Below are 17,890 nucleotides of genomic sequence, written 5' to 3' on the forward strand. Positions count from 1 at the left end.
CCAGAGTGCTTGGAAGAGCTGCCTCCAGGCTCGGAGAGGCTGCCTGAAGACTGACCACTAGCTCTACTGGCTCCTGAGTGAAGCCTGCTACATGTAAGCGGGGGAATGTCCCGCTAGTGTGGGGAACTTTCCTGGCTTATACATGACCCCGGTGAAATGGGCTGGCGAAAGGATCTGAGTCCTCGCTCCCACTCCCCTTTACCCAGAGGCCTGCCTGACCTCGAGGGCTCCCCTTCCACTCTCCTGTGTGGCAGAGTCCTCGTAACCCCGAAAAGGCTGGGCCTAGGATTCCTGGGGAGCTCGACCCCACACCTTCTCATGGTCACTTAGGGCAGGGGCTAGGGTGTCCCCACTCCGGGGGGCTCTCTCTGCACTGGATGCTTCAGTGACCCACTGATCATTCAATACAGTTCAAACAAATACAATTTATTAAACAGTAACTAAGTAAAAAAATCAGGAAAAAATGGGGAAGGTGAAAGGAAAACCCGTCACCCCGCTCTGTGGCCCGGGGACGTCACAACCAGCGTCTCTGGAATGTCCGGGCAGTTCACAGTCTGTCCCGCACTGCCCAGGCCCCTGCCCAGGCCCTGGCTGTGCTGCAGGGACGCTGCGGGTCGGACACTTGCTCTGGCGGTGGCCACACGCCCTCAGGCTCTAGGTGGCAGGACCTTTCTTCCCAGAGTCAGCCCCCCATTGGGGTTACGATCCCCCCAAGTCTGGCCTGCAAGGTCTCTTGGCTGGGGGCATCTCCCTGTGCTGGGCCCCCTGCCCAGGGTCCCCCATCACTCTTCCCATCTGCTCACCGCCCCCGGCTCCAGCCCCAGCTCCACTCTGCCTCAGCACGGCTGCTGCTGCTGCTCTGCCTTCAGCTCCCTGGGCTGCTTCTCTGGCCCCTCTGGCTCTGGTTGCTGCAGCTCTGCTCCCAGCACAGGTCTGCTCTCTGGGCTGCTTCTGTGGCTCTGCTCCCAGCACTGGTCTGCACCCTGGGCTGCTTCTCTGGTTCTCTCTGGCTGACAAGACTCTGCTCCCCAGCTCAGCTCAAGCTCCTGCTCTCTCCTTAGCTCAGCCCCACTCTGTCTGACCCAGGCAATTTCAGCTCACCCAGAAAACAGGACCCCCCGGTCTCCCGACTCCCTCATTCGCCTGCCCGCCTTGTCAGTCAGGCTGACCTAGAGCATTGGCCTCTCCCCATTGCTCCTGGGGACTGTCAGTCTCAGGGTCCTGATTTCCCATCGACCCTTCCTCTTTTCCTTTTGGTACTGGGAACTAGCCAACCAAAAAACCCCAGGAGTTTTAGTAAGGGACCAACAGTCCCCTTATATTCAGTAACCAACAGATCAGCTGTAGGCTGTTCCCTTTGTTCCTTCTGCCTCCTTCTGGATGGATCTCTAAAGTACATAGTGACTCTGAAACCAAGAGGCCAGCTAAGTGTTTCAATTTACCAGGAGAGATTGTGTGTATGTGTTTCAATTCTGCAATCCTATGCCATTCTCACTAAGTGAGCAGTGACTGCATGAAGTACAGAAACAAAGTGGATATTTTCAAGGCTGAAATGAAATAACTTTAAACAGGAGGAAACGATGCTTCCAACCAACGAGTGGATCAATCCCTGCTGGTTGTAAAACTAAGCTGTCTCTATCGTCTGTAACAGAAACCAAATGCCCGTTAGCATTTCTGAGACACCTTATCAGCCACGACATAAGTCTTTCCCGGCAGATCCCTTTGGGGAAAAAGGCTGTTCTCTCTGCTCATCCTGGTTTCATGGTTTTCAGTGGCTCAATTGATGTTCTTCAAAAGACCCCCGAGAATGTCGGACTCATGCTAAGTTTTCAGTACTCTCAGAAGAAAGAATAAAACAGGAAGATCCTAATGGAAATACTCAGTCGTACGTGGTATCTTGCCAGACAGGGACTTGCACTGGAAGACCATTATCCTGAACAAGCTGAAAATGGGCCTTACCTGGAGAGTTCAACTGCAGTTGTATTCAGCTGCTTTGCTTGCAGACAAATGTGATCCTGGTATTTCAAAGGGGCTGAAAAAGAGTCAAGACAAATTCCCAAGCCAAGTTATTCAAAATGAGATAATGGACATGGTGGCTCTTAAAGTGGGGAGGGAGATTTCTGAGAGGGTTTCTGGGCAGTGGTATACAGTGATGATGGATGAAACAACAGATTTCTCCAACAAAGAGCAAGTGGTTTTACGCCTACAATATGTGGGTGATGAGCTGACTGTGCATGAAGAGTTCACTGGATTGTACAATGTGGCCTCCACATTGACAGAGGTAATGATATCAGTTATTAAAGGTATTATTGTGCCTAAATCTGAGGATCAACAACTGTCGTGGACAATGCTGTGATGGTGCCATTAATATGGCAGATTGTATCAGGTGCAGCAACCAGATTGCAACAGGAGGAATCACGAGCATGTCAGGATGCTATTAAAAATAATACTTGTTGCAGTTTCAGGAGTAACTGCACCTATATTCCCCCTTGAGGGCATACACTTAAAGTTTTAGGCTTCCAGCCATCACCTGTCTCTGGGCAGGGTCCTTTGTCCCACTCCCTTCTGCCTGGGGGGTGGGGTTTAATGCTGCACAGCTCCCTGCCTTACACTGTGATATCCCCAGCAAGCCAGTCTGCCTGCAGGCCAGTGCCTGTGCTTTGCTTTGTCTCTGAAGGCGATGACCAGTGTATTGCCAACACTTACAAGCTATAACCCAGCTCTTTCTAGCCAAGCACCTTTATTCTTGAGGTAAAAGCATCACAGAGAAAACGTATAAAAACAATAAACAGATGTAAACACCCACTAAACATACCAGGAGTCACCCTCAGTCTTATGGGGCCAAGGTCAAGGCCCTCCCAACTCTTCAGCAGGATTGGGGCCCCTTGGACAAAAGTTCACATCCATTTGCCGGATTGGAGAGAAGGCCCTGGATCAGTTCAAGCTCATCCTTTTATACCGAAAGCCCTTCCTTCATTTTCTAATCTGTGGAAAACCCAGCTTGAGCCAGTATATGCAAACCACCCCAGGGTGGTGCTTCTCTGGGGTTGTTTCCAATCCCCAGGAGTAACCACCCCCTCTGTTTTTAGTTCCTGAAGGCGCTGTGATAACCCTCCCCCGGAGAAGAACACAATCATATAGAAACCATTCATAAGTTTAATACAATGGTCCCCAAAGCTACTGCATGGGGTTGCAATGTCTGTCACAATCCTATCCTGCAAGATACTCTTGAAACCATTTACGAAATTACAGAATGAAGTAAAAAACTCACCCAAACAAGATACTGTACTTCAGGACATAAAATATGAAGTGTTCAGTACACCACCAAACATCTGTGTCCTCCATCCAGCAATGGACTCTCTGTGCAGATGCGTTGGCTTCATTTGAGAGCTACCTTTCACTGTGGGCAACTTGAGAGGTTGCAAAGGATGCAATGAAAGATCCTGAAATTAGAGCTCAGAATTTAAATGGAAAAGTTAAACTTCCTCTTGGTATTTGTGACATTCTGTACCTTGGGGGAACACCCAGCACCCCCATGTTCATCCTTGTAAAATAATTGTGTGGTATCCAATGCAAAGTTTGTTGTGTCGGGTGTCTTCAGAAGGCTCATGATGCATTGAGCATTGTTGTTATAGTAATGTTACAGTAATGTCATAGGTTATAATTTCATGTATATAGTTATGAGGCTGAAAATGTGTCTTCAAGTCTTAAAATAAACCCAGGCAAAAACTCTCCAAGAGCAGAGAGGCAGCTCACACCTCATCAGGGCAGGTATGGGACAAACCCAGCCCAGCCTCACAGGAACAAAGGACGCTGGCCTAGGCAGCAACAAAAGAATCTTTCGGACTTCCAGTGAGTCACCCCCTTTCCTTTGGCCAGTTTGGGACTGCGATAAGGTAATGCTCACCTGACTCTCAAGGAGAGGAGGCAAAGCCAAGAGGGAAGAAAGACCATGACAAAAGGGAAAGACATTTGCCATGCTCACTCTCTCTTCCACCTACATCTACAGACACCACCATCAAGCGACTGAAGCGCTGATCAAAGGGGAGAGCCTTTCTGAAGAGCAACCAGCCAGCCTGTGGTGAGAAGCATCTACGTTTGTAAGGGCACTGAAAGTGTTAAGATCAGTTTAGAATGCGTTTTGCTTTTATTTCATTTGAGCAAATCTGACTTGTTGTGCTTTGACTTATAGTCACTTAAAATCTCTCTTTTTGTAGTTAATAAATGTGTTGGTTTATTCTACCTGAAGCAGTGCGTTCAGTTTGAAGTGTATCAGAGACTCCCTTTGGGATAACGAGCCTGGTACAGATCAATTTCTTTGTTAAATTGATGAACTCATATAAGCTTGCAGCGTCCAGAGGGCATAACTGGACACTGCAAGACGGAGGTTCCTAGGGTTGTGTCTGGGACTGGAGATATTGGCCAGTGTCATTCAGTTGCAAGTAGCTGGGAGCAGCTTACATGCTAGAGGCTGTGTGTGAACAGCCCAGGAGTGGGGGTTCTCACAGCAGAGCAGGGTAAGGCTGGTTCCCAGAGTCAAGGATTGGAGTGACCTAGCAGATCACTGGTCCAGATAACACCAGAGGGGAATGTCACAGTATTGAACTAAGTTGAGAAGTCCTAAAAACAGTAGACAGTATGTCATATTCTGCAAGGGTCAGACGTTTCAGCAATAGGTCAATCTCATATGAAAATGACACTGAATTCACTTCATTCCATCCAATCGGATGAAAACTACAACTTACTCTGGGAGCAAATCTGCCAAAGAAGTTTGAAATTGAAGATAGAAGGCATGAGCTTCCAAGAAAGAAAAGTTCCTAAGGAAATGGAAATAGGAACAGGTGAACTCAGCTACCCAAATACAGCAAAGGAATTTGATTAGTACATCTACTTCAAAGTACTGTAATTTATTTTACAATGTCTAGTGTTCAATCAAGATTTGAACAGAGAGGCTACAAATTATTAAAAATAATATGCTCATAACAACACAAAATGTAACAGGAATGCAATTTCAAGATGTGCTACAGGTGTATGGTTCCGATTTCAACCATGATCAACTGGTTACTCAGCCTCATCTATTTCAAGTCAACTGTCAGCTTACAGAAAGATCAGTGAAAGCTGTTCATAATATCTCAGCTTGCTCTGCCAAACCAAACATTGGCTGTTTTCCAAAGTGGTGAAGTTGATATACCTGATTTTGATGGAACAGCAACCAACAGTGTAAGTGAAGGTAGTTTCCGCACTCTTCAGCGTATTAAACCATGGCTTTGATCCACAATGGGACAATCACAGCTCAGCTGGTATGTGATTGTTTACATGTACACTAGGACAAAGTTGATAACTTACAGATGTTGCAGAAGAATTCATTGCAAGCAACGCAGGGCAAAGATCATTGTTTGCAACTTTTTCACATTTGTAAATTGTTCTTTTTATTCCTGTTTTATGTTTTTGTGAGCAGTTTTGTGCCATGACTAAATTTGTGAGCTAAACGAGCTCTGGTTCCAAACTCTGTGCCTCCTTGAATTATTAATGTAATCCCTACATTCTGGGGAGCTAAAAGCACCCAAGCCCCTGTTCTCTACACCCATGACATGAGTGGTACTAGGTGGAGTATGATCTGGCCAGTTGGGAATTTCTTTGGAGCCGGCTCTGCCCCACCAACATAGGGGCTGTGTCAGGAGAGAGAGGAGACGTAATGGGAGTGGGGGGAGGCAGAATTGGATGGGGTGAAACTTTGCTCCCCTACACTTGTTCTTAGTTGGCCTATGGTCCCTTAGCATCCAATGCCCCTGCCCCGTACCTGTATTGTGCAGGAGAGAATCTGGCCCAGGATTTTTGCTGTTGAGTTCCTTGTTGATTCCAGAGGTGGTTCCCCCATTCTCCATTATGCTGCATCTCACTGGGGAGGGTGGGGGCACAGGGTTGTACTGCACCAGCATGTCCTATAGGTGGTGAGAATTGCTGTCTGTGTCTCTGTGCCCTAGGAATTAGCCCAGCTCCCTTTGCAGCTGGACGTCCTTCAGCACATGGTAGAAGTCTACCAGGTGGAGCTGAAGGGCATGAGACTGATGGCTGTGGATGCCACCAAAGCGACAGAAGAAGCCAAGGTGAGAACTCTGCTTGGGAATCAGGTACTGGGCATGTTGGGAGAGGTCCTGGCTCAAGGGCTGCAGAGTCTGTTGCATGCAGTGACCTTTCCAGAGATGACTTAGGCCCCTTCTCTGGTTAATTTTCTTGCCATAAAGAGCAGAACTGGGGATTCCAGTGCCCACCAGGCTCCTCCTGCCTCACACCTGGGTGCTGGGGATAGCTTGCTGAAAGCACTAGGTATGAAATACCCAGACAGGTTCAAACCCTGGCTGCTCCAGCGTTCCAGGCAGTTTATTTTGTGGAGAGTCTTTTGGAAAAGACCTTAAAAGCTGAGGCCCTGCCTGCTCTGCACAGGCACTAAAGATCCCAGGGCACATTTCATAGGATGTGGGGGCTTGCCGAGGCATCCTTGGCCAAAAATACCCCCGCGCTGTGCAGTGCGCTATGGGCCAGTTGTCTGCCACGCTCTGCCCCAGAGGTGGCTGCATTGCAGCAGTGCTGTGGGGATGCAGCTTGTGCAGTACTGTGGCATGGAAGGGGCTTTATTGATGTGATGATTGTTATTCCCTTCCCTGGCTGTGCCACACTCCAGACGGACATGACCAATATGGAAACCGAGTTCATTGCAGAGAGAAGGTTCAGGGAGAATTCCCTAAACTTCCAAAAGAAGCAGATTGACAGGATCCGGGTCAAGGATGCGAGCGAGCGGCACAGGAGAGTGGTGAGTCCACGTGAGCTATGGGTGCAGAAGGGCAAGTGAGTTCACACTGTGTGCCTGGCTTGGGGATCATGAATGGGAAGTTCGCCCCAGCAGGGGAATATTGACAGCCTTCTCGACCCTGACAGCCCCTAGCACGGGATGCTTGTGGGGTGAGCTGCAGCTGTCCAGTTATCATCAGCTCCTGTGGCTTGACTTATGGAATCCAATGTGAAGTGCAGCCTTGGGCTGGGGTCTCTTTGGCTCCCAGAAGCTAAGCACAGCCAGTGTTTGGGTGGGAGAGTGATCTCCATGAGGAGCAGTGTTGGTGATGTAGCCCTTGCCCTGACTCCAGCCACTGCAGATGGACCTGTCCTAGGCGATTCTCTCCTTTAAGTCAGGAGGGCTACTGCTGGAAATGGTGCTCTTTGGATGAGCCAGAAACCCAAGGCCTGGCTCTTGGTTACAATCATCCTTTGCCCCCATCACTCCTTCCAGCCATGGGTCTTCAAACAGAAAGAATGAAGCCTCTCAACCTCCCGTGAGGTAGATCAGTACCATTATCCCCACTTTACAGGTGTGGAAACTGAGGCACAGAGAGGGGCAGTGACTTCTGCCAGGTCACAAAATGAGCCTGTGGCAGAGCTGGGACTAGGACCCAGGAGTCCTAGCGCTGTACTATAACTGCAGGACCAGCCGCTTCCTCATACAAGAAATGAGTTGTTATCCCCAGTGCCGGCCAGGCCCCAGCTTGGGTAATGACATTCACCTACTTAAGGCTCCCCCTTCAGGGTCACTTGGAAAAATTGTCCTTCTCTCCTTAGCCAGAAAGCAGTAGGAGGTCGCTGGTGCAGGATGGGTGCTATATCCCACCCCAGAGGTGGCCACATGACAGCATTGGCTCAATGAGTGATGACCACGTGTGCTGGATATGTAGCTTCATATCTGGATCATTACCTCTTGGGTTGGCTCTGCCCTGAGGCCAGTTTGGCTTGGCGTGGTCCAGGTGCCTCATTTCCTCCCATGCTTTTCTATGACTCATTGGGTTGCTTCTAATTCCCTTGCAGCAGGCCAGGCGAGAGCTCAATGTGGATTTCCCAGTCCTGATATTGCATGAGTCGCTGAAAGGTGAGGTTGCATTTTGGCCAGGCCCGCTACTGGAAGCTTCCTCTGCTGTGCACATGCTGATGGAGAGGAGGGACTGGAGCCCAATACCCTGAGGGGTTAGAGTTCGTAACTCCAGGAGCTGCTCCAGGGTGCAGCGTTCGTAACTCCAGGAGCTGCTCCAGGATGTAGCATTTGTAACACCGGGAGCTGCTCCAGGGTGCAGCATTTGTAACTCCAGGAGCTGCTCCAGGGTGTAGCATTCGTAACTCCAGGAGCTGCTCCAAGGTGCAGCGTTCGTAACTCCGGGAACTGCTCCAGGGTGTAGCGTTCGTAACTCTGGGAGCTGCTCCAGGGTGTAGTGTTCGTAACTCCGGGAGCTGCTCCAGGGTGTAGCCTGCTGAAGGCTCAGGCAGCATCTCAAGTCCACTGAAAATAGGTTTTGGCCGCTGCCTGAGGCAGGGTATCAGGCGGTGGAGTATGAATATCCAGCTTGGAGACATGGACAATCCTGGTTTCTGGGAGTGGCTATTTCTCTTCTGCCTGGAGTCTTTTCCCAGAGAACACACTCAATGAGTATTCGTCACTGGTAGCTCCGGGTGGGAGACATCTGCTCCCATGAGACCTCATCCTGCTCTTGTTGAGGTTAATGGGGACAGCACTGACCCCAAGCCTGGGTAAAATTCAGCCCAACCCAAGGCTCCCTGCACCACTTAAGCCTCTTGGTGGGGCACCACTATGTGGGCAGTGTTATGTTCATGGAACACACACAGAGAAGTTAGATAAAAAACATAAATATTCTTGCTGGAAGTTGTAACGTTAAACAACTTTATTTCTTAGATTCCAGAACAATAACACACAAGAACCAAAATCAGAGAGAGACAAAGCAGGCTGCTCCCTACAGCAAAGAGACACAACTTACTCCACCTCACTCTAGGCTGGCTGGCTGCAGACTGGCCGCTCAAGGGCCGGATTGCACACTTCCCTTGCACAGAGCCCCCTTAGCCTAGCTAGCCTACAAGCAGAACCCCGTACAAATTTAATAATGATACTCGGTCCTTTTGACACGGTTGTCAATACAACTCGGGGAGCTGCCTCTGGGCCCCTGCATACCAGGAAGGGTTTTTCTTCTTTGGCCCTGCATGGGGACGGACAGAGGGACCTGGCTCAAGGGTGGCATTAATGTGGGAGACAGACCTTGCTAGGAGCAGGACATGATTAGCTAATGAGAGCCTGTCTTTGTATTCGAATGCTTAACCTAGTGTTTCATTGGTCAAGTGAGTTGTCCCTGGCCATGTTGCTGTAGATTTGTGGGGGGGAGTTCTGGGAGGTTTTAGGGAATGTCTCTCTAGCTCTTATCTGAACTCAGTTGTTATTTTATACCTTGCCCATAGACTCTTCATTCCTGCTGATCCAACCGCTGGCCGTCGTTCGGATGTCATTGCGTGATCCCCTGCCCACCTGCCCTGTTCCACCCCCTCCTCTGGCCACCAAGCCTGCCCCAGACTGGGGGATATAACTCTGGTCTTCTCTCTGCTGCTTCCTCCCCACGCCTAGGTGCAAGGCTGGAGGCCTCCAAAGCCCAGATTGAGCATCAGGCCCAAGTGACGTCTGAGGTAGACAAGATAAAGTGTGCAGTGCAGTGCTCACACCTCTGGGTAAGGCACTCAGGGCTACGTGGCTTGGGGGCTTTGCTTCTAGGGAGGTAATGCCAGATTGTCAGCCCTGGAGGCCAAAAGCTCCTGTCCTGTGTGGACATAGGTGCTGGAACTAGGGGTGCAGGGGTTGCTGCTGCACCCCCTGGCTTGAAGCGGTTTCCATCATATACGGGGTTTACCCTTTGGGTCAATGGGTCTCAGCACCTCCACTCTACCAATTGTTCCAGCATCCCGGGGTGTGGATAGCTTCCCCCATGCCATGCCCATGTCCTTGTCCTGTCCTGGCTGCCAGGCCAGGGATCAGCTAAGAGCATGGGTGTGCCACTGCTAAGGAGATGTAATATTCATACCAGGGTGACTAGGTGTATGCCCGTGTTGATCCTCTGAAGCGTCTAGGGAGTGGTATCCCCAGAAGCCTGAGCAGACTCGCCCAGAGCTGAGTGCTTGTCTCTCTCAACAGCCCTGACTGCTGAGAGCATCCTGGCGACTCTCTCAGGGCATCCTGTGTGTTGGGAGCTGCTGTCTGAGCCCCCTTCTGCCTTGGCACAGACTGGCTGGACAGTGTGCTGCTCCTTTCCTTCCCGTTTGCTCCAACTTACCAGAGCAGTTTGATTTGCAGAGCTAAGGAAGCAGCAGTCACTCTGTCGTGAGGGGACGAGACCCTTGGGACGTGCACCAAGGGAAAAGAGGCGTCAGAGAGTCAGATCCGAGCTCCTGACTCAGCTCTGAATTGGAACTGTTGCCTGATTAAGGACTGAGGAGTGAGTCCAGTGCTCAGGATCTGGCCCACTGATGCCAGGCCCCAGTAGGCAGGGATGGCCTTAGACAAGGGCTAAGAAGCCACCTGCAACATCTAAGGGGCTTTGCTGGGGTCTAATGTGGGACCCCAAGGCCACAGCCTGTTGCTGCACTGCTCCTACTGAGGAGTCCCTCCAATGAGCCCCCAAAATAGTGATAATATCCCTGTAACTGGGCAGTGCTGATCTCACATGCTCCAGGGTGTGGCCCGAATGGCTGGCATAAGCCCGCTGCACTCCAAAAGTGGAGCTGGGATCATAGAATCATAGAATCATAGAATATCAGGGTTGGAAGGGACCTCAGGAGGTCATCTAGTCCAACCCCCTGCTCAAAGCAGGACCAATTCCCAACTAAATCATCTCAGCCAGGGCTTTGTCAAGCCGGGCCTTAAAAACCTCCAAGGAAGGAGATTCCACCACCTCCCTAGGTAACGCATTCCAGTGCTTCACCACCCTCCTAGTGAAATAGTGTTTCCTAATATCCAACCTAGACCTCCCCCACTGCAACTTGGGACCATTGCTCCTTGTTCTGTCATCTGCCACCACTGAGAACAGCCAAGCTCCATCCTCTTTGGAACCCCCCTTCAGGTAGTTGAAAGCAGCTATCAAATCCCCCCTCACTCTTCTCTTCTGGAGACTAAACAATCCCAGTTCCCTCAGCCTCTCCTCATAAGTCATGTGCTCCAGACCCCTAATCATTTTTGTTGCCCTCCGCTGGACTCTTTCCAATTTTTCCACATCCTTCTTGTACTGTGGGACCCAAAACTGGACACAGTACTCCAGATGAGGCCTCACCAATGTCGAATAAAGGGGAACAATCACGTTCCTCGATCTGCTAGCAATGCCCCTACTTATACAGCCCAAAATGCCGTTAGTCTTCTTGGCAACAAGGGCACACTGTTGACTCATATGCAGCTTCTCATCCACTGTGACCCCTAGGTCCTTTTCTGCAGAACTGCTACCTAGCCATTTGGTCCCTAGTCTGTAGCAGTGCATAGGATTCTTCCGTCCTAAGTGCAGGACTCTGCACTTGTCCTTGTTGAACCTTATCAGGTCTTTTTGGCCCAATCCTCTAATTTGATCTCATAGGTCCTGTATTCTTCAAGGTCTGATGCATTTTGTTTTGATGCCTCCTCCTCCTCCCTCCTGGCCAGGACATCGCAGGGAGGTTCCTGGCCCAGCAGAAGACTGGGGAGAACCTGCAACAGCAGATAGTGGAGTGTGGGCAGAAGCGTGAGGAGCTGGAGACCAAGCTGAAGGAGCTGGAACTGGAACGTGCTGAGCTGAAATTCCACCAGACCCCAAGTTCCATAAGGTACATATTTACCCCTGCACATTGATGGCTGGGCTCTGTGCTGCCATCATTTGCTCCTGCGTCTTCACCCTGATGACTTAGCTTCTGACAGGAGGGCACATCATAGAATATCAGGGTTGGAAGGGACATTAGGAGGTCATCTAGTCCAACCCCCTGCTCAAAGCAGGACAAATCCCCAGACAGTTTTTTTTGTTTTGTTTTTTTACCCCAGTTCCCTATTGAGCTCATAACCCTGGGTTTAACAGGCCAATGCTTAAACCACTGAGCTATCCCTCCCCCATGTTGCAATTCAGGCTCATAGAGTACATTTTCTACCATGGTTGGTGCCAGCCCCGTATCTACTGGTGCTCTGGGTGTGAGGATGGGATCTGATGTCCTCTAAATTGACACTAAACTGGGAGGAGTGGTAGATACGCTTGAGGGTAGGGATAGGATACAGAGGGACTTAGACAAATTAGAGGATTGGGCCAAAAGAAACCTGATGAGGTTCAACAAGGACAAGTGCAGAGTCCTGCACTTAGGACGGAAGAATCCCATGCACTGCTACAGACTAGGGACCGAATGGCTAGGAAGCAGTTCTGCAGAAAAGGACCTAGGGGTTACAGTGGACGAGAAGCTGCATATGAGTCAACAGTGTGCCCTTGTTGCCAAGAAGGCTAACGGCATTTTGGGCTGTATAAGTAGGGGCATTGCCAGCAGATTGAGGGACGTGATCGTTCCCCTCTATTCGACATTGGTGAGGCTTCATCTGGAGTACTGTGTCCAGTTTTGGGCCCCACACTACAAGAAGGATGTGGAAAAATTGGAAAGAGTCCAGCGGAGGGCAACAAAAATGATTAGGGGGCTGGAGCACATGACTTATGAGGAGAGGCTGAGGGAACTGGGATTGTTTAGTCTCCAGAAGAGAAGAATGAGGGGGGATTTGATAGCTGCTTTCAACTACCTGAAAGGGGGTTCCAAAGAGGATGGATCTAGACTGTTCTCAGTGGTGGCAGATGACAGAACAAGGAGTAATGGTCTCAAGTTGCAGTTGGGGAAGTTTAGGTTGGATATTAGGAAAAACTTTTTCACTAGGAGGGTGGTGAAGCACTGGCATGGGTTACCTAGGGAGGTGGTGGAATCTCCTTCCTTAGAGGTTTTTAAGGTCAGGCTTGACAAAGCCCTGGCTGGGATGATGTAGTTGGGAATTGGTCCTCCTTTGAGCAGGGGGTTGGACTAGATGACCTCCTGAGGTCCCTTCCAACCCTGATACTCTATATTCTTCTAAATCCTCACAGCCTTCTCCCTTCCCCCCACCAATGCACTTGGTCCTCTGCATTTCTGCAGGGCACATCTTTAATTCCCCTGGAATCCTATGCACTGTATGCATCAGTGCTTCAAAAGCAATGACATGGCATCGGGGGCAAAGGATTTTGGTATGTGTCCGAGACCCACAAGTACTACTGCACATAGCTGTGCAGAACCAAGGTCCCTCTTGGAGGGAGCAGGGCATTCTCAGCAGCAGGCCTTCACTTCCAGAATTTGCCCCTCCTGGAAACACATGAAAGCCAGGCCTTGTAAGATGCACTTCACAGCCCAGGCTGCCACCAGCTGTAGGCTCCAGAATCCCGGGCAAGGTGCCCACTGGTTAGATTTCCTCCATGCCTGCCCTTTAACATTGCTGTGGTGCAGGATTTGCGGTGTGTGTGCTCCTGTATAGTGTCTGATAGCGCTTATCTAAGCCACGTAAAGAGCATCCAGATGCTGTGTGGATGGGGCTCCATAAGTATAATCCGAATGAATAACAGCCTCCCTTGGCCCTGTGTGTGTGCGTGTATGTGTGTATACGCGTGTGCGTGTGTGTTTATGTGTGTGTATGTGTGTGGGTGTGCCTCTGTGTGCGTGTATGTGCATGTGTGTGTGTGTGCGTGTGTGTGCATCCTCTAGCTCTAGGAAACTGGCGGAAGAACTGAAGAAGAATTTGGAGGCGGAAGAGGTCCGGCTACACCAAGTGCACACCCAAATGCTGAAGAATCAGGAGCTTCTGCTCAGCTTTGAAAACGGCGTTGACAACCTCCTAATTCGCCTGTGCGGGATCACTGTGCCTGGCCATGTATGTGCCCTAAATCCCCTCCCTCCTGCCCTTCCTGTCACCGTGCGGAGCTGGGCTGGGCAGGAGAGGGCTCTCTGCTCCTACCTCTTCAGCATCATGTAACTAAGCTCACCCCCAAACCCACTACATCATCATCGCCACCTTGTCATTCCCACAGAGAAGCGGTTCTCTCCCTCACTCGTGGGCAGTGTATTGCATGCTCGCTCTCCATGCTGCTACAGCAGCCTTCACAAAGCTGTTGCCACTCCTGGTACAGCTCTCAGCATCAGCTTGGTGTGCCCGCCCCTGTGTCTCCCCCGCTTTTCTGGGCTACCAGTGTTCCTCCACTGGGAATGTGCCCTGCACCTGCCTAGCCCAGCATTGCTCTGCTCCCAGACCTGGTTCAGTGTGGGGCCTGTAGACCCCATCACACGCTCAGACACAGCAGATTGCATGCTCTTTCCATTTCCAAAGGCTAGAACTATAGCAGGGTTCAAAAAAGAATTAGCCAAGTTCAGGGGGGAGAGGTCCATCAGTGGCTAATAGCCAGGATGGTCAGGGATGCAACCCCATGCTCTGGGTGCAGGGTTGACAGATTCTTCCTAAAAGTGTGTGTGTGGGGGGGGGGCACAGCTGCCCGTGCAGCTCTTACCCCAACCCGACTCCGGCTTCAGGCCTGGCCTGACGGTGGGGCCCTGGGGGCCAAAGAGCTGCAGCTGGGTCACGGTAAGAGCCGTCTGTGCCGCTGTGGGGAGCTGCAGAGCCTCCATCTGCCTGGAGTGGGGGGCTGGGACACAGGCCAGAAGCTGCACTCGGGCCTCCCCACCCCGGGTAGATGGATGGTCCGCAGCTCCCCACAGCTGCCCAGGCTCCCTGGACACTCTTACCCGGGCTGGGTTTCAGCTGGCCGGGGGACGGGGGCTCATGGAGAAGAGAAGGGGCAGGGGACCAGGGCCATGGCAAAAAGTGGACGGACTATGGCCTCTTGGCCTCCCCTGTTCTGGCACCCCAATCTGGGTGTCCCTAGCCTCTGACAGCCAGAAGCTTGGATTGGATGGCAGGGGATGGATCACTTGATGATTGCCTGCCTGTGCAGTTCATTCCCTCTGAAGCACCTGGCATTGGCTCAGCCACTGCTACGTAGCTATTTGTATGTGTACTAGCTCGATGAGAGAATGGGTATGCAAGCAATGCAGACATCACCTAAAAGGGCTCTCTTCCCCGCCACTCAAATAGAAATTCCCCTCCTAAAGATTAATGGGGCAGTTCACTCTGCTCAGAGCTCCTGCTTCATGCTGGCTGGCTGCAGACTCAGGCAGACCTCACTGCATCAGTTTATGTCTGGGTCATATTTTGAAGGGTTTTTTTAGACCCGCAATAAAGGTCTCCCTACGGAATGGGGAGCAGGCAGATACTGGACGCAGCACTGGTATATAATACTCTAAATGCTCTTTATTTATTATAAAACAAACCTTACTCCACATTCACACCCCAAACATACTATACTAGAGTCCAAAGGTCAGAATGGTCCCGATGGCCAGTTGAGGTTCCTTCTGATCATAAGATCATAAGATGCGGGGAGCCAGCAAAAACCACATCTATATCCACATGGGACTCTGGATCAATAAATGACTCTGATTTGCAGAAATCATAGGCACCATTTATAGTCCATTCCGTCGCGTCCTCGTTTCTTTGCCTTTGTTTACTAGGCCTTCTACCCACACAATTCCAAAGATACTATATATACTCGTTCATAAGCCGAATTATTTTAGTAAAAAAGGGAAGCACCAGAGAAGGGGCTCGGCTTATGAATGGGTATAGAGAGGGAGAGGTGGGACACCGCCCCTCCCTCCAACAGAGGGGGCAAGGAGAGGCAGCACAGCCAGCAGAGCCAGAAGGGAAGAGGAGGGGCCAGGGTCTCTCTGCTTCCCGCCACGCTGCTCTCCCCCAGCGTCCGAAGCAGCTGCAGCTCCGGGGCTGACAGGCTGCAGCCGTGCCGCTCGGCCCCACCTCCCAGAGCAGGCTGTGGCTGTGCAGCCCGGGTGCCGGAGCACGCTGCAAGCGGGCCTGGACACTTTGCTTACTTAGGTTTACCTCCGTGCCTGCGGACGCTCGAGGTAAACAAACCATCTGGCCCACCAGTGGCTTATTCTGATAGCCCGGGAGCCAAAGTTTGCCAACCCCTGAATTATAGGGTCGGCTTATGAATGGGTCATAAAAAATTTCCATTTTTACTTATCCATCTTGGGGGGGGGGGCGGCTTATAAACGAACGGGCTTATGATCGAGTATATACGGTATATTTATATCTATATCATCTATATATATATCTTTGGAATTGTGTGGGTAGAAGGCCTAATATATATATATATTAGAGCTGTCAAGCGATTAAAAAAATTAATCGCGATTAATCATGAGATTAATCACACTGTTATACAATAAAAGAATACCATTTATTTAAATATTTGTGGGTGTTTTCTACATTTTCAAATAGATTGATTTCAATTACAACATAGAATACAAAGTACAGTGCGCACTTTATATTTATTTTTGACTACAAGTATTTGCACTGTATAAAAATAAAATAAATAGTATTTTTCAATTCACCTAATACAAGTACTGTAGTGCAATCTCTTTATCATAAAAGTTGAACTTACAAATGTAGAATTATGTAAAAAAAAGCATTAAAAATAAAACAATGTAAAATTTTAGAGCCTGCAAGTCCACTCAGTCCTACTTCTTGTTCAGCCAATCGCTCAGACAAACAAGTTATTTATATTTGCAGGAGATAATGCTGCCCGCTTCTTGTTTACAATGTCACCTGAAAGTGAGAACAGGCATTCTCATGGCACTGTTGTAGCCAGAATCACAAGATATTTACGTGGCAGATGGGCTAAAGATTCACGTGTCCCTTCATCAGAGACTGCTTTAACATGAAATATATGGCAGAATGCAGGTAAAACAGCGCAGGGGACATACAATTCTCCCCCAAGGAGTTCACTCACAAATGTAATTAACGCATTATTTTTTTAACAAGCGTCAGCTGCATGGAAGCATATCCTCTGGAATGGTGGCCAAAACATGAAGGGGCATATGATTGTTTAGCATATCTGGCACGTAAATACCTTGCAATGCCAGCTACAAAAGTCCCATGCAAGTGCCTATTCTCACTTTCTGGTGACATTGTAAATAAGAAGTGGGCAGCATTATCTCCCGTAAAAGTAAACAAACTTGTTAGTCTTAGGCCTGGTCTACACTAGGCGTTTATGTCGAATTTAGTGCCGTTACATTGAATTAATCCTGCACCCGTCCACACCACGAAGCTATTTAGTTCGACATAGAGGTCTCTTAAATTCAATTTCTGTACTCCTCCCCAACGAGGGGAGTAGCGCTAAATTCGACATGGCCATGTCGAATTAGGCTAGGTGTGGATGGAAATCGACGCTAATAGCTCCGGGAGCTATCCCACAGTGCACCACTCTGTTGACGCTCTGGACAGCAGTCCGAGCTCGGATGCTCTGACCAGCCACACAGGAAAAGCCCCGTGAAAATTTGAATTCCTTTTCCTGTCTGGGCAGTTTGAATCTCATTTCCTGCTTGGACATCGTGGCGAGCTCAGCAGCACTGGCAACGATGCAGAGCTCTCCAGCAGAGATGGTCATGCAATCTCAGAATAGAAAGAGGGCCCCAGCATGGACTGACCGGGAAGTCTTGGATCTGATTGCTGTGTGGGGCGATGAGTCCGTGCTTTCCGAGCTGCGATCGAAAAGACGGAATGCAAAGATCTACGAGAAGATCTCAAAAGCCAGGGCAGAGAGAGGATACAGCCGGGATGCAACGCAGTGCCGCGTGAAAATCAAGGAGCTGAGACAAGGCTACCAGAAGACCAAAGAGGCAAACGGACGCTCCGGATCCCAGCCCCAGACATCCCGTTTCTACGAGGCACTGCATTCCATCCTAGGTGCGGCCGCCACCACTACCCCACCACTGACCGTGGACTCTGAGGATGGGATATTGTCGACGGCCGGTTCCTCGGACATGTTAGCGGATGGGGAAGATGAGGAAGGAGATGAGGAGGACGAGGCAGTCGACAGCGCTTACAACGCTCATAGACTCATAGACTTTAAGGTCAGAAGGGACCAATATGGTCATCTAGTCT

At 50.1% G+C, this 17,890-nt stretch overlaps 1 protein-coding gene across 1 annotated transcript in view; it reads left to right on the forward strand.

The window, feature by feature from the left end:
• Positions 1–17,890, forward strand: part of CCDC183 (coiled-coil domain containing 183) — a 40,668-nt gene that overhangs the window by 12,087 nt on the left and 10,691 nt on the right. The window contains exons 6-12 of the mRNA XM_026658468.1: positions 5,985–6,107; positions 6,683–6,811; positions 7,855–7,915; positions 9,449–9,549; positions 11,501–11,661; positions 13,588–13,753; positions 17,809–17,824. Coding sequence (XP_026514253.1) covers positions 5,985–6,107; positions 6,683–6,811; positions 7,855–7,915; positions 9,449–9,549; positions 11,501–11,661; positions 13,588–13,753; positions 17,809–17,824 — 757 coding nt within the window. The remainder of the gene's footprint in view (positions 1–5,984; positions 6,108–6,682; positions 6,812–7,854; positions 7,916–9,448; positions 9,550–11,500; positions 11,662–13,587; positions 13,754–17,808; positions 17,825–17,890) is intronic.

This window comes from Terrapene carolina, unplaced genomic scaffold (genome assembly GCF_002925995.2).
Source record: "Terrapene carolina triunguis isolate 2854851 unplaced genomic scaffold, T_m_triunguis-2.0 Scaffold449, whole genome shotgun sequence".
NCBI classification, from domain to species: Eukaryota; Metazoa; Chordata; order Testudines; family Emydidae; genus Terrapene; species Terrapene triunguis.